Genomic DNA, 27,699 nt, shown 5'->3' with positions numbered 1-27,699 from the left:
AACCCACTTTGATCTTCAGTTCAAATGGACATAAATAAATTAAATTGCCTACAATCTATGGTTTTTTTGTTTTTTTTTGCTTCATCATCATGTGGTGGATTTCAGTACGAATACTGGTCATTGTCATCAGATAATTATTTTAGAAATTTTCGTGAAATATCATAATCTGTACATAATTTTGAATTAATCAGTATATTTTTTTTTGTTCTAACATTTCTTTGAAATTGCCTAATTAAAGAGTTTTTTTACTTCTACAACAAATATTAAGTAATCATTAACACTTGCCCTTTCTTTATACAGTTTAATTTCAGAATGAGAATTTCAACAGCTGTTGTCTCCAGTAAAATTACATTTTCTGGAATTTTTAGAAAATATTTATTTATTCACTTTTATTAGAAACTTGCAGCACTTCAGAGGAGTGTTGAATGCTTCTTAACGAGCTTCACTAAACTCGTAATCCCTTATTTTTTATTTATTTATTCTGTGCGTATATTATTTTGTTTATATAAATAGTAGCATAATTTTTATAGAGCAGGTTTTCTCACTCTTCTGTTGGGGTGATTGTTTTAGCTGAAAATTAGTAATTTTATATGTAACTTTTGCATGAATTGTACCTTTAATTTACCAGATGCTTTGTTTTCCCCCAATAAATGGTATTCTAGACAAGTTTGTACACTTTGCAGAAAAAAAAAAACAGTTTTCAAAAAAATTCAATCAAAACTTTTGGAAATATCAGTTTAAAACAGAAAAATAAAAGTTATTTGTATTCCTAAATAATGATGTTAGATCATGAATTGTTTTTTAAACATCTTCATAGGCTGGTTGGAGCCTTTGTTAGACCGTATTGCACAAAATTCTACAACAGTGGTATGTCCAGTAATTGATGTAATCAATGATGATACATTTGAGTACCACTTCAGGGACTCTAGTGGTTTGAACGTTGGTGGATTTGATTGGAATCTTCAGTTTAATTGGCATGGAATTCCAGAAAGAGAGAAGAAACGTCGCAAGCATCCATGGGATCCTGTCTGGTAGATATACATGTTTTAGTTTTATGTCTAATGCACATAAAATTTGTGTTGTCGTAAATTTCAAAGATAAAAGATTTTTCACTTGTATAGGACACTGAAAAGACTACGTATATCTAATGTCTGTTCCGTCCTTAATTATTATCAAAGTAGATACCCACAGTTTTTGTTGTTTTACTTCATTTTTATTTTTATTAAATCATTCATGTATGAAGATCTGTTATGAAGTCAGTTATGTTATTTTTATATTGTGTCTCGTGATAATTTAAGGCTTAATTAATGTTTGAATTACCATTACCACTGAAGCCAAAATGACTATTGCAGTGTTGTAAGGAACAGGTGGATTACATATGTTTAATTTTTTTTTCTGAAACTTTTGTGTATTTTCTTATTAATACAAACAAATAAAATATAGATATTTATGTTAAGATTTTAAAGTTTTAAGACAGTTAAATTGGTTAGCTATTCAGTCAAATAAATTTCATAGAAAGCTTTCTTATTAATTTATTGTGGTCAAAGAATTAGAGCAAACATAAGATGAAAGAAGTGATAGATCTATATCAATATAACTTGCAAAGAACGTGTTTTAAATCTCAAAGAAATTTCAGAAATGACACATGAATTGAGGGTGTTCTACCAGTTCCTAAATGGATTAATATCTAAATTGAATTTTCACAAAGGATTGAAAGAAAGGATATATTTAATATTGTGGCTTCTGTCTGATGAATATTGCTTTTAATCTTGAATAATAAATTATTATTTTATAAGGAGATGAAAAAATTTCTATTGAAATCTTTTGAGACTTAAAATTTACAGATTATATTAATTGTCATTGTTTTTTATAGAAACTGGTACTGTGGGAAGTTGTAATGAACTGCAAATATGCTTTTAATTTGGCAAAATATTCAACACGTATGATGGACTAAACGTTTCATCTCGCAGTTTTATGTTAACTAACCATGTCCAGCTGTAGCTTTTTGTTGTTTCTCTAATTTATTTTATTTTTTTGTAATTATATTTAATGTGTATTATTTATACATCAACCCATAGGTCTCCAACCATGGCAGGAGGATTGTTTGCCATTGATAAAAAGTTTTTGGAAAAACTGGGAACTTATGACAGTGGATTTGATATATGGGGAGGAGAAAACTTAGAACTTTCTTTTAAGGTACAAAATTTCATTAACATTTTACATTTTATTTCAAATTGTTGTAATGTGTGGGCAATTGCACATTTGCTGGATTATTAACTTTATCATTACATCTTGCTACTCCCATCTTGACTGCTTTATTTTGTGGAATGAACTAAAAATCATGTGGTGTTCCCCATATAACTCATTACACTTCTTTAAAGTGTTTAATTAATTAATGGTAAATATATCTATGTACAGTTTGATCATGTTTACAAAGCAAGATGATGTGCAACATGGAAAATATTAAAAAGAGAAAGGGATAAGGTAAATTGAAGAAAAATTTTTTTTTAAAATGGCTCAAAATTTGGAAACATTTTAACATTACTAAGTCTCTCTCTATTTTTTATATTGGAACCTGCGTGCAGGTTGTGCTTGCTATTCCAATTATTAGTATATTTTAGCATAATCTTGGACAGCCACTGTGATATTTTATTTTGTTATAACTATCAATTTTATTGTATTTGATAGGCTAAGTCAAATTGGAATTTATAAATAAAGGTTCAAAATTTTATTGTCTACACCCATTTTTAGTATTGTCATTTCAAGATCTTTTCCTACATTATGACAGTCTGAAATTTTTATGACTATAATATCTGATCATGGGGTGTAACATAAATAGTGAAGAGAGGAGCAAGATTACCAGTCTTAAAAACATTTGCACTGCATGCTACCAATATTTTTGGGCCTCTTCCCAAAAGTGTTATGTTGCTTTAATGCTGTGTTAGGATATTTCAGCTTCCCCATTCAACCAGTTGCAATTATGAAAGTTCTTTCTATTTTACTGTGGTCATGGTGTTCGGAAAGTCACTGTGCATTTATATACTTATTAACAGACATGTTTCAATATAGAATACAGGAGGTAAATATGAATGACAATTATAAATAATGTTGAAAGTGACCCCCACTGGCATCAATACAGGCTTGGGTCCTTCTTATTTTGTTTATAAACACCGCTATCAGTTGCTGGCTTGAAATAGACTGAATAAAATATGATTACAAAGCTGCACAGCAACTTTTCAAACACCCTGTATGTGTGTTCCTCATAACCATTATCATTAGAGAGGTTTTTTTGTCACTTCTAAAAACCTTTTATTTTTAAGGCAGTGACTCAGTAGGCAGCTGATACAAGACACAAAGTTGGGATAAATTTTATTGCTATAGTTCATTTAATCTTTTGCCAAATAGTGAAATTCATGATGTAAAAGTTTTTAAATTTCTATATTCATGATAATGTATTTTACTTTTTGGCATTTTTCAATATTAATCAGTAATTCATATTTAAGTTTAACACTAAAATGAGTGTAAATTTGTTTTCAGTGGTCCTGGAAGGATGTGTAAAAGTAGTCTTTTATTTTCTATAGAAAGAGTTGTAGCTTATTTGTTTTGGTTTTTAGTATTTAGTGTTAAAATACATTGCAATCCTCCAGGTTTCAAAGCTGTTTGGCTCCCTGAAACACATTTAATTTTTTTTCCACCGTTACAGTTCCTGGTAATTTGTTGGTATTTATTAGGTAGAATTATGATAAAATGTTAAAATATCAGCTTGCCTTGTATGAACTTGTTTTGAAAAAAATCTATAACTTTGTGTGGAAACTCGAGAAAAAGAAATTAGGAAAAAATGTGGCTACCATTCTCAACCTTGTTACAAAAACATACCATCACTTTATTGTTTTCTATCTTAGACATGGATGTGTCATGGCACATTAGAGATAGTACCTTGTTCCCATGTGGGACATATCTTCAGGAAGAGAAGCCCTTATAAATGGAGATCAGGGGTCAATGTATTAAAGCGAAACACAGTTCGACTGGCAGAGGTGTGGCTAGATGATTATGCTAAGTATTACTATCAAAGGATAGGCTATGATTTGGTAAGAACTAATTTATGAAAAACTATGTATTACTTTTAATAGTTCTGTATACATAATCACTTATTAGTTGTAATACTTTAATGTGTGTCATATGGTTAGTTTAGAAGAACACACAGTAGAAAAGACTGCAAGATGCAGAAAAATAATGATAAAGAAAATCAAAATCAGTAAAACACAAGTCTATAACACAAAATTAATGAATATTTTCTGTTAAGTAATTGCAACTTCTGTTAATATCTCTGTTACTTCTGTTAACTTGACACCATGTACACATATTTCCCTGATCATTATTATTATTAAATTAATATTTAATCATTTTTTGAATTTGTTTATTACTTTTCTGAGACCCTTTAATTTCTAAAGTCTAATTTCAATCACTGATACTTGTTTTACGAATTTCTGTATACTATAATCCTTCAATGATTTTGTCTAAGCCTTTTTTCTCTAACAGTTTAAACTGCCTGAATAAAGACTTCTGTTTAATAAGTTATAATAAAGATTGTATTATAATAATTTTGAATACTTTTTTTTCAAATTTTTTAACTGTTTCATGCAAAACTATATTTTTAATGTTTGAGCATTTGTGTATTCATTTATTTTAAGACATGCTTTGGTGGTTGTAAATGCGAAATTAATTGTTTATTGTAGGAAAAATAAAAATGAAAACAAAACTCAAAGCCATTTGAAAATGCAGTGGATGATTGTCCTAATTATTAAAACAGCTAGATTAATGAAAGATTATATATTATAATGACTCAGAATACTTATTTTTCATGTTTCAAACAGTAAAAATGAAATTTATTATACTGGATTTTCCATTGTCTTGGTTAGAGAGTTATGCTAGAAATCACAGTGTTATATGGTTATCATTTTCAAGATCGAGCGTAGCAAATCAATTTAGAGTTTTGATAGGAACTTTATTATTTTGAACTAGATGTGGCATAATGGTTGTTGTGCTTTGTTTTGAATCTTGTAGCTAATGGTTTGTGTCCCATTGCCACAGTTTAAGGTTATTGGTGCATTGTAAGAGTGATGTCAAAATCCTGCTATTCAGTTACAGTAGCCCAAAGGCTGACAGTAGATGTTGATTAACTGCAAGTCTAGGTTTAAAAATGGCTGTTGCAGATATCTGTTGTGTAGCTTTGGGAATATCTGAAACAAATAGTTATCATGCAAGCAATGAACCATAAGGACTTCGACAACTTGGAAAATTTGATGGGTTGGTCTTTCTTTAGCGAACAAAGTATAAAGGAATATTAGTAAATAAAAAATATGATAAAGAAGTTTACACAATCCTTCATTATATGATATTGTGGTCAATTGACTTACAAGGTCTTAACACCCATTCTCACTTGATTATAACAATCAGAAAAATTTATTGAACAATTTGATTTCTGATAAGTTTCTGTTTATTGGAAGTTCCTGCTGTTTTTGAAGTTAATTTTTTCCAATTCTTTTCTTTTTATGGCAAGATAGGCTTTTGTGATGCAGTAAAATTAGCAGCATTAGTAAATCTTCAATCAACTCTCTTGTTACTGTTGCATTAACTTGTTCTGAATTTCATTCAGAAAAGACAGGATTTTCAGAAGATTAATTATTTTACTTTATTTTTATCTAACATAAAATTTGCATTTTTTTTTCTCTGAATTTTGAAGCACTTTCTTAATTTTAATTAAACTAGGTCTCCTGCTCATTGTTTAACTTCTATAATGCTAACTGTAATAAATGAGACTTAGAAAACTGTGTGAAAATAACAATAAGACTGTAGGAAAATGTTTTGTATATTATTGACAGTTGTACTAAGACTAGTATGATTATATTATATAGGGCATTAATTTTAAGAGTAGTATTACTATGTTTTTTAGAGTGATAGTCTTAAGGCTAGTATTACTATGTTATTAAGGGTGATAATCTTAAGACTTGTATTACTGTGTTATTTAAGTTTGTAATGCTAGTATTACTATGTTATTAAGGGTGATAATCTTAAGACTTGTGTTACTGTGTTATTTAAGTTTGTAAGGTTAGTATTACTATGTTATTAAGGGTGATAATCTTAAGACTTGTGTTACTGTGTTATTTAAGTTTGTAAGGTTAGTATTACTATGTTATTAAGGGTGATAATCCTAAGACTTGTATTACTGTGCTATTTAAGTTTGTAATTTTAAGAAAAATATCACTTTTGTTTTTTTTACAGTGATAGTCTTAAGACTAGTACAACTATGGTATTAAGGGTGATAAACTTGAGACTAGTATTACTTTGTTATTTACGGTGGTAAGCGTAAGACTAGTATGACTATGCTAGTTAGAGTGATAAACGTAAGACTAGTATGACTATGCTAGTTAGGGTGATAAATGTAAGACTAAAATAGCTATCTAAATTTTGTAGGGTGATTTTGGTGACATAAGTTCAAGAAAAGAGCTAAGAAAACAGCTGAAATGTAAAAGTTTTGACTGGTATATTAAAAACGTTTACCCTGAACTTTTTGTACCTGGAGATGCAGTGGCTTCTGGAGAGGTAAGCTGCTGATGTGAAGTTGAGATTCAGTGTAATGAGGAGGTGTTAGTTTATAAGGTAATGTAATGGGATATTTGGGGTTAAAAACAACAACTCAAATAAATAGTATTTCACAGAGTTCAAAGATATAATTACTATAATTATATGTATTAATATTGATGTGTAATGGGATACTTGGAGTTAAAAACAATAATTCAGATAAATATTATTTCACACAGCGCAAAGATATAATTACCATTATTACACGTAAAAAGCTGTTTCAATGTGGGATAGAAAAAAACAGCTAAGAAATTGCTAACTCAAGAAGTTTGAGAAACACTGAGATAAAATTTCACAAAACAAAACATACATTTATTTAGTAACAGTTACAAAAATATTTCACTGATTATCTTCCAAAATGATTTAAAATATACAAGATTCATATTTTACAATTTATCATGCTGTTTTTGATTCATTTCACTATTTAATCTTGGTTAGAATTTCTGCATATTATTGACAATTAAACATTGATAGTAGAGAGAAGGTTGTATACTATATTACATTTTATTTTCTGTGTATTAAATTCTATTCTAAGCAGAAGACTTCCTTAAAAATTAACTTCTTTATTTTTACCAAACTTCTTTGAGTATCTTCATTCTTTACTTAAGTTCAGTATGTGCATATTATTAGTATGTGGAAAAATAACTTGCAGCATAATTGAATGTTAATTCATAGAGCATTTCAGTTTATTAAAGTATTGTATGCAAATAATTATATTAATGGTAACTGTTTTATATTGTTAATGAAAAAATTATAGTTTTAAGTAACTAAGTTTCATCAAAAAACATGAATACACAAATTATGCAGAGACATGGTACAACTGGGCTAGAAATTTCTTCAATATCACCTGCAATGGAGAAAAGAAAAAGTGGCCACAAATCAAAACAACAATGCTTCCCACTTAGAGGTCCTGAACAAGGTCTGTCAAGATTTTAGTGCTAATTTAGGTGATGCTGTCTCCTTACAGGAAAAAATTAAAGTAGTGATGTTGTTATTCAGTAGTTTTCTTTATACATAAAGGATAGATTGTATGATTTAGTTTGTGAAGGAGTAGCATTGCTATCTGTATATTCATTGGTTGTACTGTCATATTGTGCTCTTATTATCTGTATCTAGGAGGGAAAATTGCTCAAGCAGACTTTGATAGTTGTATTGAGCAGTTGTAGTCTTCATTCATCATCTTGGGATACTTTAAGTGGGCACCATTTGCTGTGAGATGGGATAGATACTGATGAGAAGAGTTGGTCAATGGAGAATGTTTTTGGAATAACAACCTTTCTCTCTTCAGTACTTGTGAATATACCTATTCTCCATGTATCAAATCAAACAATTACAGCCATTGAGTTATCCATTTGATCACCCTTCTTTATCTTCCTCCCTTTTTTGTTGGGAGGCACACAGTGATCCATGAAGTAGTGGTAATTTTCCCCATCATTCTGAGGGAGACTGGATGTGGTAAGTACGAAAGTTGGAGAAGACAAACTGACCCTTCTTTACTACTCTTTCAGAGCTTGATCCTGCTGCTGCTGACTTACTTTCTGTTAATGTCTGTGGGGAGACAGCAACAAATCTTATTGTTCAGACAGATGCTTGTACCATTCCTAAATAACACATTTTTCATAGCATTTTCATCCATGATGGACAGCTTTCTGCCAAAGGGTATGTAGGGCTCAGAAGCAAGTCTTTAGTATTTTTCTCAAGTATATCACACTTACCACTGCCCAACAAATCAGATTTTGAAGTCGGAAAGATTAAGTTCACTTCCAGCACATTTTAAGTTGGGATAAGTGAGGTAAGTTGGGAAAAATATGTAAAAAGTGGATGGGTAATATCCTTTCCACTGCTTTCAGTATTGCAGATCAATGGCCAAGAAGTAGTTGACTTGTAGGATATTTCCAACACTCCAGAAGAGTTCTTTTCCTATCATTCAAGAACCTCCTTCTGTTTCCATACCTTCTTAGCCATCAAAACACAAACTAAAAGAACTCCACCATTGTTGTGTCAGACTGCCTTTATAACTCTAACTGATTATTCATTCTAGAACATTAACTAGCTATACATTGGTTTGGAAATACATCAGTTGGATTGGATAATATCCATTAGAAAATGCCATGCCATCTTTTTTTTCTATCTTTTCCTTTTTGTTCTTTTCATCTACATTTGGGAGGAGAAAGAGTTTTCAAATTTCTGGATTTTTGCTATTGTCATCCCTTTTTTTTAAGCCAGGAAGGAAGTCAAAATTGCTTCTAATAACACTATGTAAAATTTTTTTACGTTTTCTTGTTCCTGGGCAGAAAGTGTTATTTCCCAATTGCTTATGTCTAAAGTAAATGGAAAAGACCTATTTTTCTCTTCAAACTTTGCTTTTGCCACCTGGGTAATGAAATTTTCAAATTTACTCATTATCCAGAACATTTCAGGTAGATTCAGTGCTGAATAGCTGATAGAGAATTTTTTCAAACTTATAAAAATTTTCAAGAACTTTCTAGAATGTTGTAGACTCCTTAAAGCTGTGCTACTCCATAACAGGAATAAGTATTTGTCTCTTCTCCTGGCTCATTACATGCATCTCAAAGAAGAATACAACAACATCAAGACCTTGCTAGAAGCCTTAAAGTATGGTGAGTATGGCTGGGAGGTTATCAAAGACTTCAAAATGGTGACATTCCTGATGGGTCTCTAAGTAGGCTTTACTAAGTTTCCCTGTTATCTTTGCTTTTGGGACAGCAGGGACACCACAGCACACTACAACAGGAAGCACTGGTCACAACGGACCAAGTTCTCTGTGGGGAGGCACAATGTCAAGTGTGAAAAGGTGTTGTTTCCACCATTGCACATAAAATTGGGTCTTATGAAACAATTTGCCACAGCTTTTGTTAGGGAGTCTGCAGCCTTCAAGTACCTTTTAGACTTCTTTCCTAAGCTGTTTAAGGCAAAGATTAAGCTAGTGTCTTCATTGGACCACAAATAAAGAAGATCCTGGAGTGCACAGAATTCCCCAAGAAGCTCAGTAGGAAGAAGAAAAAGATTGTGGCAGCTTTGTCGCCGTGGTTCGGGTCTTCTTGGGCTATCACAAGGCCAAAAATTGTGGAACTGGTTGAGGTTCTGGTGAAGAACTATGGCAAAATGGGCTGCAGGAAGTCCCTGAAAGTCCATATCCTTGATTCTCATCTTGATAAATTCAAGGCGTACATGGGAGCATACTTGGAGCAAGGTGAGTGCTTCCACCAAGATATACTGGAGTTATACGCTATCAAGGAACATATAATGAAAACATGATGGGAGACTGTATTTGGGGGCTGATACATAAAAGTGATTTACATTACAATTGCAAATCTCAAAGTTTTTGATCATTTTTATATAACTTTAGTGTAAATACATGTAAATCTTTATTCATATGTTTTATTCAGTTCTTATGTAAATAAAAATGTGCAAATATGCCTGTTTTTACGTAGAAAATAGGTTAATTTATAAATTTTATTATACAGGTCTCAAAAGCAAAGTTTGAAGGGAATAATGGCCATTTTCTGTACTTGTACAACATAAGCAATTAAGAAACAACACATACTATTCAGGAACAAAATTTGTGTTACATAGTGTTATAGATGTATTGCTTTAACAAACTTTGTAAAGTTTCAAAGAAAATTGTTAATACTAATTTTGTTAAGGTCTTCAAATCAAATAACCTCCCACCACACTGTGGTTTCTGCAGACAGCAACACCTTGTGAAACACCTGATTTCACTATAAGCCTTTCTCATTGGAGAGCACCTTTCTTTTTGTGGAAGCTTAAAATAGTTTCAGGTATTAGCAAACTTGTAACAACAGAAGGCAACATGACAATGGAGTAGTGATCAAGGGTAATTTACAAGAAAATCTGAAGGTATTGGTTAGGAATTTAAATGTATATCATTTCTGTTATCATTATATGAATTTCATTTCTGTGTGTGTGCAAAGAATACTAGAAATAAGAAATACGATACTGCCATATAACTGTTGTAAATATTGTATCAATATGTACATTAATATAACACTTCCAAATTACTTCAGTTCACATTGTAATTGTCTATGTAATTTACTTAGTTTCAACCATGTTAATTAATAAATTATCACAAATACTTACTTTAATTACTCAATGATGAAAGAAACTGTGTTGTATAGCAGATATTTAAAAATTAAACATTATTTCTAGGGTGAATGCAATAAAAGATACCAATGGAATTTATCAAATTTTTTCAATTAATATTTTCTGGATAAGTTGTAAAATAATGTTTATGAATTCAAGTCCTTCTGTTAAAAAAATAAGCTGAACTTTTCTCATCTGTCCAGTCCATGAAGTAAACCATATTTTTTAATCTTACAGATTCGAAACTTGGGTGAAGGATCCAGCACGTGCCTTGATAGTCCTGCTCGTAGAGATGATCTTCACAAACCTGTAGGTCTCTACCCATGTCACAGGCAGGGTGGCAACCAGGTAAGTAACATAAGTTTATTTCAGACCTTGATTTTGGTTTTAGATTGGGTAGTTGGAAAACATTTGACATCTGGCTGTGTTAAATTACAAAATACCACTAGAATACTAATATTCAATAACAGTGGATAACATGATGTGGTTGAATTTCAGGCTTAGTTTATGTGGGACTTCTATGTAGATATGCTTGCTTCATTGTTTGGAAAATATCACTTCATCTGAATTTGAACTGCTGAACTCCAATTGAAAGTTAAAAGTAAAAACTCTCAACTTGTATAAACATTTCTACACTGATGATAGTAATTCAGTAGTTACCAAAATAACCTCGTTTGTTCGTCTCATACTTATGAAATATTAGTATTTAGGGACATCTCTCAATAGATATCTTGTATATATATATATGTGTATCAAACACAAGAAAAGTGTTTTGAAGTATATTATTCTGAGGTTTAACACAAATCATCGAAGTTGTGTAGATAAATGTGCACTTAACTAACCACAGAAATTAAAGATTTACACCAATATAAATGTTTATCTTTAACCAAGAAGTTTACACATTTATCAAACATGCTGTTTTGGTTTAGATGTTAGTTAAAAAATAACACTAGAGTACAGGCCACAAAGTACATACATTAAAGTGTTTATTAAGAAGAAAATGACAAGTAATACTTAATGAAGAAAAGCTGAGGAAACAATACATTATTTTAACTAGTATAGTAACATTTTCTATTTAGCTTATTAGTAAATGGAATAAATTAATAAAATTAGTCTTAAGCATAAAATAAGGTTTATACAGTGTTGAGAGATTATATATCAAGATGATAATGGATATGCAAATCAGCAAGTGATGCAACAACCAAAGCAGTATAGAAGTGTGGCTGTAACTGGATATATTAGAATTAAATTTTCAGATTAGAAGGTGTTTCATTAGTAGTGCGATTCCACAAAAAATTATCTTTTTGGGAATGATATGTAACTGTCCTTTTTAATACAAAATCTTCATACGCTTCAGTTGTGGTTTTAGAACTTCCAAGACGAGGATATCCCTTGTATGAAATATTATTTGAATACAAAGGAATATGGATGTACTAGAAGAACCAAGACCATTGAAAAAGAGACCTAAAACAAGTTGTGTCCCAGTTATGGTGAGCAAAGTGCAGTGTCTTATAACAGGTGAGAATCAACAAATACAGTGTTTATTGGTGGAAGCTGTCCTTGTGGCCTGGGCAACATTTTCACAACATAACCTAGAACGACCTTCTTCTGTTAGTGACATGAGTGACTTTATTCAAGTTTCTTCCATGACATTGCATACCTTAACTACCTGGAGGAAGGAATCTGTTATTCATACTTTTCTTTATGAAGATGTATTGAATAACTGGATGCAGGGATTTCTGTAGAATTAGACTGTTAAAATGGATATGGGGGAAAATACTGCCTTTATAAATTAGAAGGATCATGGAAAAGTAGAGGAGAAGTGAATATGAAAGCCTTACAACTGAGCCTTTTGCAGAGGAAACTATACTACTGGTGTATTGTCAAAATACATGGTAAAAAGGTGGAGCATAATGGATGTTGTAACATGAATTGTTATGACATAATGGGACTGTAAAATAATTTTAATGTAACATGCATTTCTGGTATACGGGTAGCTTACAGTGATCAACAATTGATGTTAAATACCCAAACGTACGAGAATGTAAAATAACTTGTTCCTAAAACTTTTATCAAAGTAGTGTAGCTTGTAATAAAATGTTAACAAGGTATGTCAAATTACACCTGATTTACTAAAAATGCTACATTAACTTTCTAGTATGTTGTTTAGACATATATAATGAAAGATAATTGGTACAAAAGTAAAATTTTATCACTCAGTTTTTAACAAGATACTGTGAGATACTGTATCTAATTTGTAAAAACTTAATATCACTAGTAAAGCTTCTAATGTACATGTTTCTGTAGGGTAGTAACCAAATATTGTATCTAATTTGTCAAAACTTAATGTTACAAGTTGAACTTTTAATATATTGTATGTGTAAGTTAATTACCTCTGGAAACAAATTTAAGAGATGCCTTTTCTCACTTGTTGGTAGTTTTATTTCTCTGTCTATCATTGATCTGTCCCAGTGGTGAAGTCATGTGGGGTTACAAGGGAGTGGGCAACCCCTCACTCCATGTACAAGGGATGTGGTACTCCCATACTTCAGATACAGTTTATTTCCTATAACTTTCGTATACAGTCAGATATGAATTGTTGGGATTGTAATCATGTTTCTAATATAGAGTTTTGTATAAAATGAAATTTTATATGTGGAGTAAACCAAAAAAGCTCTTGAACCTTGTAACTCCTCAAGCAGTAGAACTTGTGATTAATTTGTAACAATAGTAGCCATATTGAATAACCATTTAGATAATTATCTCTTTGTCTTGAGGGTGGAAAGATTATAGCAAATACTCACTTCTAAATTTAGTGCTATGTTACTGGTCCTGTGGTATTGTTCATTGTTAAAATTATAAAGCTTTCTACCTCTCTCATTGCATTTCTGTGAGCTGTACTGTGCACAAGTAAAAGATCTGTTTTTAATAATATACATTGATATCTGTATAATTACATTTCTTGGTAGAATAAGTAAAATACTTTTTTACAGACAGTGTATTAAAAAATACATACAACTTCAGAATGATTCTACTGAACATATTTTATATGGTGTTTTAGTGTTAACAGTCCATATTTACTGACAATATTAAGTGTAAAAAATACTTGCGTGTGCAGTAATCTAATAACCTTAGGAGTATTTGAAATTTCAGTAACTAATGAGAAATCTGGCTTAAAACTGCTGTAATGTTTTTTAAGAGATTGGAGAATGAACATAACATGAGTAGTTCTGAGATATTTTTATTTGCTTTCTATATTAGTACTGGATGCTAAGTAAACAGGGAGAGATAAGACGAGATGAAGCTTGCTTAGACTATGCTGGACAAGATGTGATACTCTATCCTTGTCATGGGTCCATGGGTAATCAGCTATGGATGTATGATCCTAATGTAAGTAAATTATACTATATAATTTAAACTAATAATTATCATAAATTGTTGGAACATTTTACAGTACGCTTTCAAAAAAAACAGCTTAAGTGCATATTACAAGTTGAATAACAAACTCTTAAATGAAAAGTCTATTTTTCTACTAAGTTAAAAATAATGTTTTTGCAACCTAGAGCATTTTATAATTTGGTTTGTACAAGTTTAAATATTTAATCCAACTGATATTTCTCAAATTTTCAGTATGCATATCAGTGAATATTGCATGTGAGGCATAATCTATTATCACTATGAGAATGTGATTGTGTTATGAGGCAGACAAACACATGTGCATGTAATTTAAATATAAAAGTACTTTAACAATAACATCAAAAGTTAACCCAAGTTTATGACTTTAATAAAAGTCCTTAACTCTTTATTAGAAATTTAGGTTTGTAATTTTATGGGCTTAAAAACATTGTCCTTGACTTGGAAAGAAGAAATCCTTCTCATGTTTAGAAACAATATAAAAATTTGACATAATTTTCTCTAGTGGTAAACATGAAACATCAGTTTATAAAATCTATTTTGGCTTGGTTTTATTGTCTTTCTTGAAAAATGTTAACTTGATTGTTTTAATTATAATTGGTTCATTGTACTTCAGAAGGAGGAGATAAACTTACTAATGAAATAAGTTAATTTTTATTTAAATTTCATTTAGATATATGGCTGATAGTGGTGAGTAAAAATAGTAGACCTGATCTTACAGCCGTGATATCAGTAACAGCAGGAGGTCTAGAAATAAGTAATAAAGATTATTAGAACTAATAACAAAGCAAGTAATAAAGATTATTAGAACTAGTAACAAAGCAAGTAATAAAGATTATTAGAACTAGTAACAAAGCAAGTAATAAAGATTATTAGAACTAATAACAAAGCAAGTAATAAAGATTATTAGAACTAGTAACAAAGCAAGTAATAAAGATTATTAGAACTAGTAACAAAGCAAGTAATAAAGATTATTAGAACTAGTAACAAAGCAAGTAATAAAGATTATTAGAACTAGTAACAAAGCAAGTAATAAAGATTATTAGAACTAGTAACAAAGCAAGTAATAAAGATTATTAGAACTAGTAACAAAGCAAGTAATAAAGATTATTAGAACTAGTAACAAAGCAAGTAATAAAGATTATAATAAAGATTATTAGAACTAGTAACAAAGCAAGTAATAAAGATTATTAGAACTAGTAACAAAGCAAGTAATAAAGATTATTAGAACTAAGCAAGTAATAAATATTATAACAAAGCAAGTAATAAAGATTATTAGAACTAGTAACAAAGCAAGTAATAAAGATTATTAGAACTAGTAACAAAGCAAGTAATAAAGATTATTAGAACTAGTAACAAAGCAAGTAATAAAGATTATTAGAACTAGTAACAAAGCAAGTAATAAAGATTATTAGAACTAGTAACAAAGCAAGTAATAAAGATTATTAGAACTAGTAACAAAGCAAGTAATAAAGATTATTAGAAGTAGTAACAAAGCAAGTAATAAAGATTATTAGAACTAATAACAAAGCAAGTAATAAATATTATTAGAACTTAATAACAAAGCGCATGCATGTTTGAAATATCTTTATGCTAATATAATAGTAAATTGACAAACAGTGATTTATGTGTGATAATAAGTGGTTTTGTTTTAGAGGAACCTACTTAGGTTTCAACAAAAAAAGGCAAAACATGTAAGATCTTTCCCCAAAAGAAAACCACCTCATCATACTTATAGGTTATTGTTTGTCAATATACTACAAAAGAAGAGAGCTGTAGAGCCTTTGGCTAAACTGATTGATGGCAATTAAAATGCAAGAAATGCGTAAAAGTTAAAATTGGTAATATAACATCATCTGACAGTATTCAGGACAGATTAAAAAATAATCCAAAAAAAGTGAAATAAATGTCTAGTTTGGAGATATTTGTCATCATTTAATAAACATTAACAGACATTTATCAAAACTAGACCACTGTCTTAAACTTTAAAAATATATATATATATATATTAGTGTAATCATGATGCTAGACTACTTTGTTCATGAAAAACAGAATAATGGTATTGGATGTAACTACAAGACTTACAAAATCACAACAGAGTTTAAGGAATCAAAGCTGCATAGCAACCAATAATTCACAAGTTGTTCAGCTGAAGTTTTGATAACAATAAGTCTGTTTTGCTTAATTAGACCATTTTAACCTTCTCAATACTGTTAATAATGACTATTTCAAAACAAGAACAGATATCACTATGATTTGTTAAGTAACAAGTAATGTAAAACAGCATAACCCTAATTGTCATAAATAAACAGCTATCATTTTATGAATATTAGATTTAAATTTGGTATATTCAAGCCAATGGCTAACGTATCAGTTTAATGTGTGATAAGAGTTACTAATACATTATACAGTATCTAGACAGAATATCATGAAATAAGAAATGCAAAAGCAATAACAATTAATACACAAAATGCACTTAGAAGTTGGTTATGTGATACTCAAGATGACTACCAAAGCAAATTTATTGTTTGTCTCCATTCATCTACCTTTAACTTTCAATGCTGTCTAAAAGAAAAGATTGTACTTATGTTGGAAATCAGTCAATAATACTTATGGTTGAAATTAGGCCCAAAGCTTAGAACTATACTAAAAGATTTGTTACTCAGTTACTATATGGGAAACAACTAATCCAGTCCTGTCATTTGTTTGTGAATGTGTTGTTTCTTTTCTAATTGTATTAAGCTAGTTTTTTTCTTTGTAGAATGTTTTTAAGGATAATCCATTTTTTGTTATTGTGATTTGTGCAACTGACCACTCAGCAAGCGATAAACATTTTGTTTAACAGCTACTGTGTTTTGCCTGTCACAACTACAAGTGATGAACATGTGATACATATCATATGGTTATGACATGTTGTAAGAAGACTTTAGATGCCATGTGAGAACAAAGCTCAAGCAGCACCACATGACAAGATGTAATTGGCTTACAGACTGCTGCGTGAAAATGTGATACAAATACTTATCTCGCTAATAAGTGGGGAAGAGTTACAAATAAATGTTAAAGTCTTGGTGAGAAATATCTTAAAGCAAGTTTTTGAATGTTAGTTTTTAATTGATGTAAAGTTTTCATTAATATTTTATTTCCTTTGATAACAGAATCACAGTATTCAGCACGGCAGTAGTCGCAAATGTCTAGAAATGGCACCAGATAAACAGCATGTGCTCATGAAGGAATGTACAGAAAGCTCTCTTCAACAGTGGAAGTTCCAGAATTATAACCCGTCCAATGCAGGAAAAGCATAAATTTTGTCCTAGAAAACTGAGGAGGTCAGAGGCCCTACAGCTATGTTACAATAACACAACATGTTCGTATGATGTGACAATTTTTCATTCCAGTTGAAAATCAAAAATATTTTGATTCTGGCTTGTGTTATAAAAATATTTACTTGGAGTGTTGAAGGAAAATGCTACAACAGAAGAGTTTTCATTATCAAGCTACCTGTGTTAGTCAAACAGCACCAGAAGTGTCCTTCTGAACTCTTGGTAATTATGTTTTGAAAGTTACGGGATTAAGCATTTGCCACCCAGTATATTAATCTTCTTTACATCTAGCATATATACATAAGCACAGAAAGGTAATGTTCAGCTTTTAATTATTATTTACTGCTATGTCTTTTTTTTTTTTTAAGTTTCTAACAGCAAACATTCCATGATTAGTTACTGACTTGACTTAAAAAGTATATATACATTAAAATGTGTGCCTTACTCAATATAAATATTTATATGTATGCATGAAACAGGTTACATACAGTGCATTAATGAAGTACATTTCAAAAGTTTTTTTCTTGTGTATTATATATACACTGTGATTAATGCTTCATTCAAAAGCAATAATGTATTGAAAATCTTATGTTGCTCATTAATTTTAGCATGATTGTAACCTTTAAATAAGGTAGTGGGCTGTAAGTTGTAGTGCATGTTGCTGTTTTAATCTGCCTCCCCTAAAATATATATAAAGATTTAATAGAATTGAGCAGTACAAATATATAAGTTTGCATATTTCACTGGTAGTCTGGTTTCACAACTTGATTTTCTATTATTATATTTAATTTATATATCTTTAATCAATCCAGTAAATTAAACTTATTCAGCATTACTTGCATCAGTAAAGCTGTCATAATGCATTTAATACTTAATAACATAGACTATATTGTGTAAAATTTTAAAATAGTGAGGTTTAGGCTTACTTTTGTTTTAACTGTAGAAGAAGACATAGCATTTATTTAATTGTCATATTATTATGGCCTTATGAAGGATATGTATATTCAACATATTGTAAGACCCAAATTAAAAACATTCCTTTTCCTGGTGTCATATTACATTTTTGTGAGTGAGTGCTCTATGTTTTAGTCCTAAGAGAAGAACAGTAAACTTTGTAGAATCAACACTATAAAGGTGGGTATTTTTTACTTAAGTTTGAAACATTTTGGTTGTAACTTTTTTCTTAAACCATTTAAATTGTAAGAAACAACCATTAGTGCCGGTGTTTTAGTTTTTCTCCACACGTTCCAAAATTAGGGTTAATCTTCATTTACTACCTGAGACATTGCTTTTGCATACTTCAGATGGCAACTCAAAATTTGAAGTTAGGCATGAATGTTTAATTTTTTAAAACAATTTCACTAAAAAAAAAAATACATATAATCTTCAAACAAATTGAACAAATTTGAAAGTAATGTCTTTTACTTCTCTTCTGCTTAGATATTTTATTATTTTTTGTTTAACAATCAACATATTGATGAAAATGAAGGTGACAAATAAAAGGGTGTTTTCAATTATACTTAAGCTCCATAAATTGTTTACTATGTTTATCATAGAGTATTAACATGTCTTGATACATTACTGGGGAAAAGAAATTGAATAGAAATGCATCTTCATTCTTAACTCCATTTGTTAAGAGGATTAGATTCTGCTATTGTCTTTAAGATATTTAAAATGCCAGAGTATCAATTCACCTATCTGATGTTTTTGAAGGTATTAGAAAAACACTTAAGGCCTCTGTTTGTACATACATGCAATGTTTTTGATATTGTTCTTACTTAAAGTCTGTAACACAATGCCAATATTTTAGGGTTAGTAGTGTTATGTTACTTGATTATATTCAAACTTGCCCAGGTGAAATAAGTTTGTTTTGAAAGTTTGAATTTTTAAGAAATGTAAGTCGTATTATTCCAGTTTAAAACATATGACTTTGGCTTCTACAGTACAAGAGAAGCTCTGTTAGTTTGTTATTAGAGTGGTCCATGTGATAACTTATGGTTTCTAGTACAGGAACGTTACAGCACTCATGAAAAACAGACAGGTTAAAATGTGCACATGAAAGTGTCACATTTGTGTACTTAACTTGCTTTACTTTTGTTTTTTAACTCTCAGATTTTATTTAGTTTTTGAATATTAAATTATGATTATGAAATAGGACTTACTCTTAGTTTGTTTATAAATAAATTACCTTACCATTCTTTATTATATAGGTCTTGCTCTTAGCATACTGATTCTATATGAATAATAACTAATGTTAATTTATATACTTTTGACAAACTGAACAGGTTATTGCTTAAATAAATACAAATTATACATTATTCTGAAGTCTGGCACACCTTTGTTAAAATTCCAAACTAAAGAAAACAAGTTGTCCATAAATCCTCCAATACATTCCAAAACATTAACAACTACGTGAGCAATGTTAGATTACTTTAGAGTAAGGAAAATCTGCAATAATAAGCAAATTTTCTAATTTCATGGGCACCAATGTAGTTTTTATGTCATAAGACTTTGGGTGCTAATTGCAAATCCTCTTGAAAAATGCAAGTTATGATGTGCTGAAGCGTGTTGTGTGAATACTTATATGAATTATATCCCAACAAGTGTCATAATAAACTATGTATATAATTTGTTCTTTCCATTTCACAGCATTGGCTATGTTTTGTCAGGATGTGTAAAAATTGCTGACTCCTAGCATATTACAGTGCTGTTTATAAAACTGAAAAATATAACTCACTGTTCTTTAGTATGTAAGTCTCTTACTTGTTGTTTAGACTTTGTATCTTTACAGTGCATTAGAGGTTGTTATGAATACCCTCTTAAGTTTATTATGGGTTAAGATATTGGAAGGAAAAGTCATGGCTGTTTGTTGTTATCCCACTATTCATTTCAACTTAAAATATTTCGTTTCTTTAAATGATATTTTCACTGACAATTCTGCTGTATGATTCAAACATATTTATGTTGATTTGAATGTGATTTGACTTTTTTTTTGGTGAGAAGGTTTATGGCTATTTTATAAAGAGTAAAGAACTTTTTTTTTCTCAGCTAGTCCAATAATTATTTAAAAGAAACAAATATGCCATTACTAAAAAGGCATTACTGTGATCAGTTAGCTAGTAGTATGTAAGCTACCAGATACCCTATTCATTCAGATGGTAACTAATTTTCATGTGCATCACTAAAACAGTTAAAGGATATAAACAGGGTTATCAAATTCTCACTCCTTGTTATTCCAAAACACTAAGATAGTGTATTATTTAACTGTTGTACACATGGATTAACAGCTAGATGTTACACCATACAAAAAAGTTGTAAATGTTTCATTATATATGTTTTATAAATCTCTCAAATAACATATTGTTGTTAGTGAATTTCTTTTGTGATAGGTTTTTTTGGTGGTTTTTTTTTTTTTTGAGGGTTTATCTGTGTTCTTACTGAAAGTAATGTACAAGTTCCTGATATTTGTACAGTGTGCCTTATTGATTGAATAAAGCAAAAATTTTAGGGAGTTCTGGATGCTATCAAAATCTTTGTTGAAAATTTAAAATGTATTGTTTGCCTACTCTGTTATAAGATATCTAGATAATTTAAATTTTGTTTTTTACTATATCAGTTATTAAGAAATTATATTCATTAGAGCTAAAATAAAAGTGAAGCTTGTAATTTAGAGATGTCTTCCAGAAGTATGTTTTCATGTAGAAGGATACTGACAGTTATTTTTATTTATAGAAACCTGGCATTGGTTGTTTTTACAATAAAGTAAGTAGCAATCAATTGGTACTTAAAAATAAAAAAATTGCAAACAGTTAAAAATTAGATTTTAAAACAATGCTAATGACATGTTATGAAAATATTTATTTGACATATCTTAAATAAAATGTTAATCATTTTTCTATATTATACTGCTTTTTAATTAAAAACTTTCAGTATTCAAAACCAGATAAAATTATAGATATTATGGAATGATAGTAACATGAAAATTTATGCTAATTGTAATATGGTGTTATTAATTCATTAACCAAAAAGAAAAATCTGAAACATTTTAAAAAGTAAGAATTGGATGCATATGACAAAATAAAATTATACTGATAATTTGTGAAAGATATGAAACTTCTGTTAAACTTCTTTGAAATGTTTTCTTTTTATTTGATATATTGTGCAAAGATCAAACATAAATAACCCTTGTGGTTTATATTAATAGGAAACCTTCAACTTTGTATTTCAATTGTCAGAAAAAAACAAATTTTAAAAACACTACAATAAGCTACTGTGCTTTAATAGATAAGTGGTGTTTATAAGGATATTAATTTTCAGTGTCAAAGGATATATGTTAAAAATTTTAAAAATATAACAGATATCATGGTGTCCATATTGGTTATACAATTTTAACATATTAGCTTGGAAGGGTAAAGTATTTACCATAAAACTTCAAAGAATTATAAAACAAGATGATTACTAAGTCAAAGAAATTTACCAGAATATTAGAACACACATCTTGCATCTCTATATAAATAATATGCTTGTGTCTGTCTGTCTAGAAATTTGCAAGAAAATTTCTTAATTAAATACTACACATCTCATGTTGTTAGAAACTCTAGACTGCATATAGGCATTTTCATTAAGAATCCCCTTACCTGCATTTTTGTTTAGTCAAATTTTACAGTGTAACACATATGATACATCATGGCACAATGTGTCTACAAGTGACAACTGGCTTCAATTTCAACTTTCATTTTTATTTGCAAAGTTTTTCACACAAAACACTTAACCAGTATGCAGTTTTCTAAAAAACTTAACATTACACTAAATAGGGTTGCTAAGGACTTTCGAAATATGCTAGCATAGTTTGTCCCAAACCCTATGTTTATCATTTTATGAATGTGCATTGAGAGGTTTCTGCATATTCAGCTAAGTTTGCCTTCTTTACAACTTTACAACAGCTTGGCTTTGGTTCATTTATTAAATTTTTATAAAGATTTTTAAACTTTTTTCTTTAGTACTAGTTTTATTTTTTGTTTCTGTGAGTTTCTTTATATCATCTCAAAAAAACTATACACTCAACACTCACAACTGTTCCATAATTTGTATACTCCTATAAATATCATTACTTTGTTTTATCCATAGTTTTCTTAAATAAAGTTACTTCATTGCAAGTTTGTTTGTCTGACCATATAAATGTGTTTCAAATTGACCTAACACATAATGTCTGCACAAAAATGGTAGAATAAGGAAAAAATTCAAGTAAAGGGCATGAAAACTGATGCAAATGTTCTGCAGCTTGGAACTAATATTTATCATAATTGTTGTATGTGTTTTTTGACATAAATTATTGGATTCATGGTGTACTTATCCAAAATATATCTAGTTTTATTTACAATACTCACAATCTGAGAGAATATCTTTCTTTAAAGAAGCTGACTCTATAATTAAATAGCCAGATAAAGACCCCCAAATTTCAAGTATAGCTATCCCTAAGTTAGAACTATTGATCAGAGAAAGGCCAAAAGATCTACAACACCTACTGTCTGTGATACTACTAATTATAACTGTGACATTCGATCTTGCTCTTTTATTATGATCCATGGCTGAAAATGTAGAGTATCTGCAGTTTTCAATTGCACCTTTCAATAAGATGTGACCTAGTCATTAGTGTGCCAAGAGCAAAGCCATACTGTAAGCTTTAATCCAGATTAAAATACTGAAAATGACATCATAGAGAATTATTTACAATTTTTATAAATCTATGTTATATTAACATAAATTATATCCCCAAAAATAATTTTCAAGCTTATTGTTAACCACTTTCATAAGTTTTAACATCAAATAGTAATCCCTCAATGATGCAAATGTGAAAAGTAGATAAGCATATTGGACAGTTTGTTTTGACCTTGCATTAATGAAGTCGTGACTTTAAAAAAAAAAAAAAAAACTATTCTAAGCTTACACATACAAGTACATTTTCTTTACACACAAAACAAAAAAATGGAACAAGATCAAATGTTTCTATTGAAGAAGTGAACTAAACATCTATTAACATTAAAATGTTTGGTTCACTCCTGTTAGAGTAAATCATGATGTTTTATCTATATTTACTGTGCAAATAATAATGACTGATAATATATGCAACTCAACTGGATAAAATATTGGTTTGCAACTGAATATCTGTTTCACAAATTTTATAATGTACCAAACATCAGAAAAAGTATCTTGGCCACAAAGGTTTATATTGAGCTCCATTAACAAGACTTGTGCTTTTTATTCTAAATTTACAAAAACATTGTAATTTTAACAGTGAAAACGTTTCATTGTTGGTACAATAACAGATTAAAATTAATAAAAACAAATCAAGTGTTCTATGAGTTATTTATGAACAATGAAGCAAAATACCAACAATGGTTCTGCAAACCTGAAAAGTAATTACTAACAAATAATGGTCCTTTTAGTTATATTAATGACTTCTGTTTCACTAAGTTTGATCTCAAAAAATTACATGGAGACATCTATCTGTAAGAAAATATACTTTCAAAATATTTGTATTAGATAAAGAGCTTTGGTCAATAATCTCAAATTCCATCAACACACGAACTTTAAAATATGGCAAAATAAACCTTATACAAGATATATTTCTATAGCATTTGATAGAATTTGGACAATACCAACAGATTATCAAATAATGAAGTAAGTTGCTCACTGTAACTCGTAAAACACAGCTAATATAGTGTACATGTATGTTTGAAAACTCCATTTGAAAATAGAACTTGCAGCTTTTAAAAAACTGGATGGCTGTAATAAGTAATCAAATCAAATTTCAGTATTTAACTGTCTTTAATAATTTGTAAATCACGAGTTTGCCTTGAAATAAACAAAACTTTATAAACTGAAAATATAAACTTATTAAACAGACAAAATTTAGTAAAATTCTATCAACCAATTAAACTCCTTTTCTTCATCTATGGCATACACAGAAACTGTTTTAATTTGATCCTTTGGATTTGGTGAAAGTAATTCATGCTCTACAAATTTTAAAGCACTATTTCCCAATGAGCCATTTTTAGTTAATCTTTAATGTAAATTTAGAAATGTTTACTTAAAACATTTCTTGTTCTGATATAATAATTTCCTACCATCATGCACGTGATATTATACAAGATGATTTAATAAGTTTAAACATTTTGAAACGTTGATCATGTGTTTAGCTTTTAAAAGTAAATTTCTACACCTTTTGACCAGTGACTTTTATCAGCAATAGTCGACTAAGCCAGTACAAACATTAGGTGCATAATACTTTCAATTGGAAAACAAACAAGTTAAACTTTCACTTTAAGTAAAGGAACCTTGTTGTATTGTAGATGTCATCTACTGGCCTGACTGGAAACAAAAAAGTTAATATATCCACAAAAAATCTTAACTCCATATTTCAGTAACAGATTATACATTACTTAACACCAAAAATTGTAAACTTGATTTTAATTTCAGTCAGATGAACCTGTTAGTTGTGGCCAACTTTAAACACCCTTTTCACTGACATATCACACAGTTTCTTAATAATGTTTTGCTTATGAATATGATGTTTCTGGATAACTAGCAGCACTTTTTTCTTCATTTGGCACTACAGTGTATTGTTGTAAAGGTCTTCTGAAAAATCCACACTAAAAGTGAAATAAAAATGTGTACTTACAAACAGTTTTTCAATAAACTTATTCTATTATTATATGTTTGCAAAATTGAACATAACTGGTATTCAGAAGTCACTGAAGTCAGAATAAAAGTGTTTTTTTTAACAACTTGAAATTGAAGATTTTATAAATTACACAACGTATGTGATTTATTTTCATAATGCATAACCAAACACATACATATCAATAATATTTTATTAACTTCTTATGACAGCTATGAAAAACTGAAATAAATCCTTTGATAATAAGTGTACTAAAAAGGAGAAATAATATAGATGGTAAACACAACAAACTTTCGATGACAAAATAATGTTCAATGACGGTGATAATTATAAATTGTTAGAATGACAAATTTCCAGATGCATGGTAATGATATCTACCAATTATTCACCTTAATTCCCATTTTATGTTTGAAAAAGTAATTATTTCAAATGGCAGTTTTCTGTAAGACATTTCTGATCAGGCTGGATTCACACCTTTACACATGATAGTGTAGTCCCCACCAGCTTAATTGAGGGGAAGGGGTACACACAAGGTCAGTCTTCTTTGACCTCCTCCCCCTCAAACCTGTCGTGAAATGCTGCTTCTAAACTGTTTGCTAAATTAGTTACTTAACTGTATCAATAAATGACAATACATATAAGCTGAGATTTCACAACTTACCCTCCAGAGAATTATAACAACAATTACAAGTAAAAGAATGCCACAAGCCACAGAAGCAATGATAATCCACAAGGGTGGTTTCTTCTCCGTTTTAGCAAAATGTAAATCCGAATAAGCTTTCGTTTCAGCCTAGAACAGAAAGTAGGGGTTACTTCACATACAAATATTACCCTTAAAATGTTCACTCTTAAATTTAGTAATTCTTTATTTTAATCTTCTAGAACTTTACATATCCTTTCACATCTATGAAGTACAGCTCTGTAAATACTTCATTTCATGCTAACTACTGCAAAGTGAAGGATTAATCAGCATCTTTCAAGGTTTGATAATTACATATTTTGAAGAACAGGGATGCCAATGTTATATATGTATATACACACACAAACAGTTGTTCCACTATATAATAATATAAATTATCCATATACCTAAATTAGTTTACAATACTATACAGTGTTGTCAATCATTTAAAAATGCAGCTAAAGGTTTAGACAATTGTTGGTTTAATGTAAATTATTAAAAAATAAGAGATATCAAACATATGCTTCAGAAAAATCCTTAACAAAATGTTTGTTTTTTCAATTACAAGACATTAAACACCATTTCACAAACTGCACTGTAACATACTCAAATGTAAAATATGAAACTTACTTTAGCTTCATCATTGGTTGTGTTTTGTTCAATATCTAGGCTAGATATAAGGTAGATCTTGCCTCTGGAAATAATACTAACATAGTCTACTTTTGGATACTCCTAGTAAAGGGGGAAAAACGAAATTACAAGTAAATTAAAAAACTACACACGTAATTTGTATTTTATGTGTAAGTTGCAATTGTAGATTAGCAATATTCAAACTTGTTTTCTAAAATGTTAGTACAAAGCATTTTCCTTGTAGAATATTTGTGCGAGACAAAAACATGAGCTATTAGTTTTATAATTGAGTGGACAGAAGTTATTCATTTAATAGAAGGATAGGAGGTCATTATAAGCATAAGAGTAAAAAATCATCAAAGGTTACAGAGCATTGTCTAGAATATACTCTATACTAAAAAAAAAAATCCAGTGAGATATCTTACCTGGACAAACGTGCTATTCCAAAAGAGAGCTTTTATATTTATAACATTACTGCTTCTGGCTTCAAGATTATTAATGGTGCATGTGATGTTTAGACATTTAACCTTGACACTCTCATTTTCACAATCCTACAGAAGTGAGAAAGTTAGAAAAAGCATCATAAACTGTCAACAGACTACAGTTTGAAGTTGTTTGTTTTAAATAACACAATAGCACCATTTAAGTGTATTTAATTTACCTATTCAGTTAGAATTAAAATGTGAATAAGCTGAAAACTGTTTTCATTTTGTTTTTCCACAAAGCTACATAATAGGCTTCTTGCAAACCCCAGATTTGCAAGTCTGTGAATTTGCATTAACTGACTGGGAAAATATATCAAAATTAAACATACCGATAAGTAATTTATTTTTTCATAACACTGAATAAACATTTTTTGTCACTAACATGGTTTGTTCTTCATGCTCCTGGGCTAAACTGCCATCATATTGTACTCTGTTGTTATTAAGTCAGATAAAACATCACTATGCTTAAAAATCAGAAATATACGTAATCCCCAATAGAAGATATAAGTAAAATCAAATCCAACATTAATCCCGGTTATAAAATGTAACTTACAAAAGGAATAACTGATAATGATTTCAATACATTAACAGCTATTTCAATGAATTCATTACTTTACATTAATTTTCCTAGTGATGTTCAATATCAAATTTTTAACATTTATGCAAGTTATTTTAGGGGAAAGTCAATCTGATTCAACTATGTAACCCTAAGATCTACTTCAG

The 27,699-nt window shown here is 29.6% G+C and overlaps 2 protein-coding genes across 7 annotated transcripts in view; one reads left to right on the top strand and one right to left on the bottom strand.

Annotated features, from left to right (window-relative positions):
• Positions 1-22,655, top strand: part of LOC143234198 (putative polypeptide N-acetylgalactosaminyltransferase 9) — a 195,751-nt gene extending 173,096 nt beyond the window's left edge. For all 6 annotated transcript variants that reach the window (XM_076471364.1, XM_076471365.1, XM_076471367.1 and 3 more), the window contains 7 exons: positions 818-1,031; positions 2,079-2,196; positions 3,903-4,088; positions 6,475-6,603; positions 11,005-11,115; positions 14,029-14,157; positions 17,337-22,655. In XM_076471364.1, the coding sequence (XP_076327479.1) occupies positions 818-1,031; positions 2,079-2,196; positions 3,903-4,088; positions 6,475-6,603; positions 11,005-11,115; positions 14,029-14,157; positions 17,337-17,483 (1,034 nt within the window). In that variant the 3' untranslated portion in view covers positions 17,484-22,655. The remainder of the gene's footprint in view (positions 1-817; positions 1,032-2,078; positions 2,197-3,902; positions 4,089-6,474; positions 6,604-11,004; positions 11,116-14,028; positions 14,158-17,336) is intronic.
• The window catches only part of LOC143235707 (integrin alpha-PS1-like), a 144,092-nt gene continuing 136,295 nt past the window's right edge, over positions 19,903-27,699 (bottom strand). The window contains exons 24-27 of the mRNA XM_076473919.1: positions 26,917-27,042; positions 26,492-26,593; positions 25,844-25,972; positions 19,903-25,153 (exon numbers count right to left, since the gene is read on the bottom strand). Of these exons, the coding sequence (XP_076330034.1) occupies positions 25,061-25,153; positions 25,844-25,972; positions 26,492-26,593; positions 26,917-27,042 (450 nt within the window). The 3' untranslated portion in view covers positions 19,903-25,060. The remainder of the gene's footprint in view (positions 25,154-25,843; positions 25,973-26,491; positions 26,594-26,916; positions 27,043-27,699) is intronic.

This window comes from Tachypleus tridentatus, chromosome 12 (assembly GCF_004210375.1).
Source record: "Tachypleus tridentatus isolate NWPU-2018 chromosome 12, ASM421037v1, whole genome shotgun sequence".
Taxonomy (NCBI): domain Eukaryota; kingdom Metazoa; phylum Arthropoda; class Merostomata; order Xiphosura; family Limulidae; genus Tachypleus; species Tachypleus tridentatus.
This window is presented reverse-complemented; position numbering and strand designations above follow the sequence as displayed.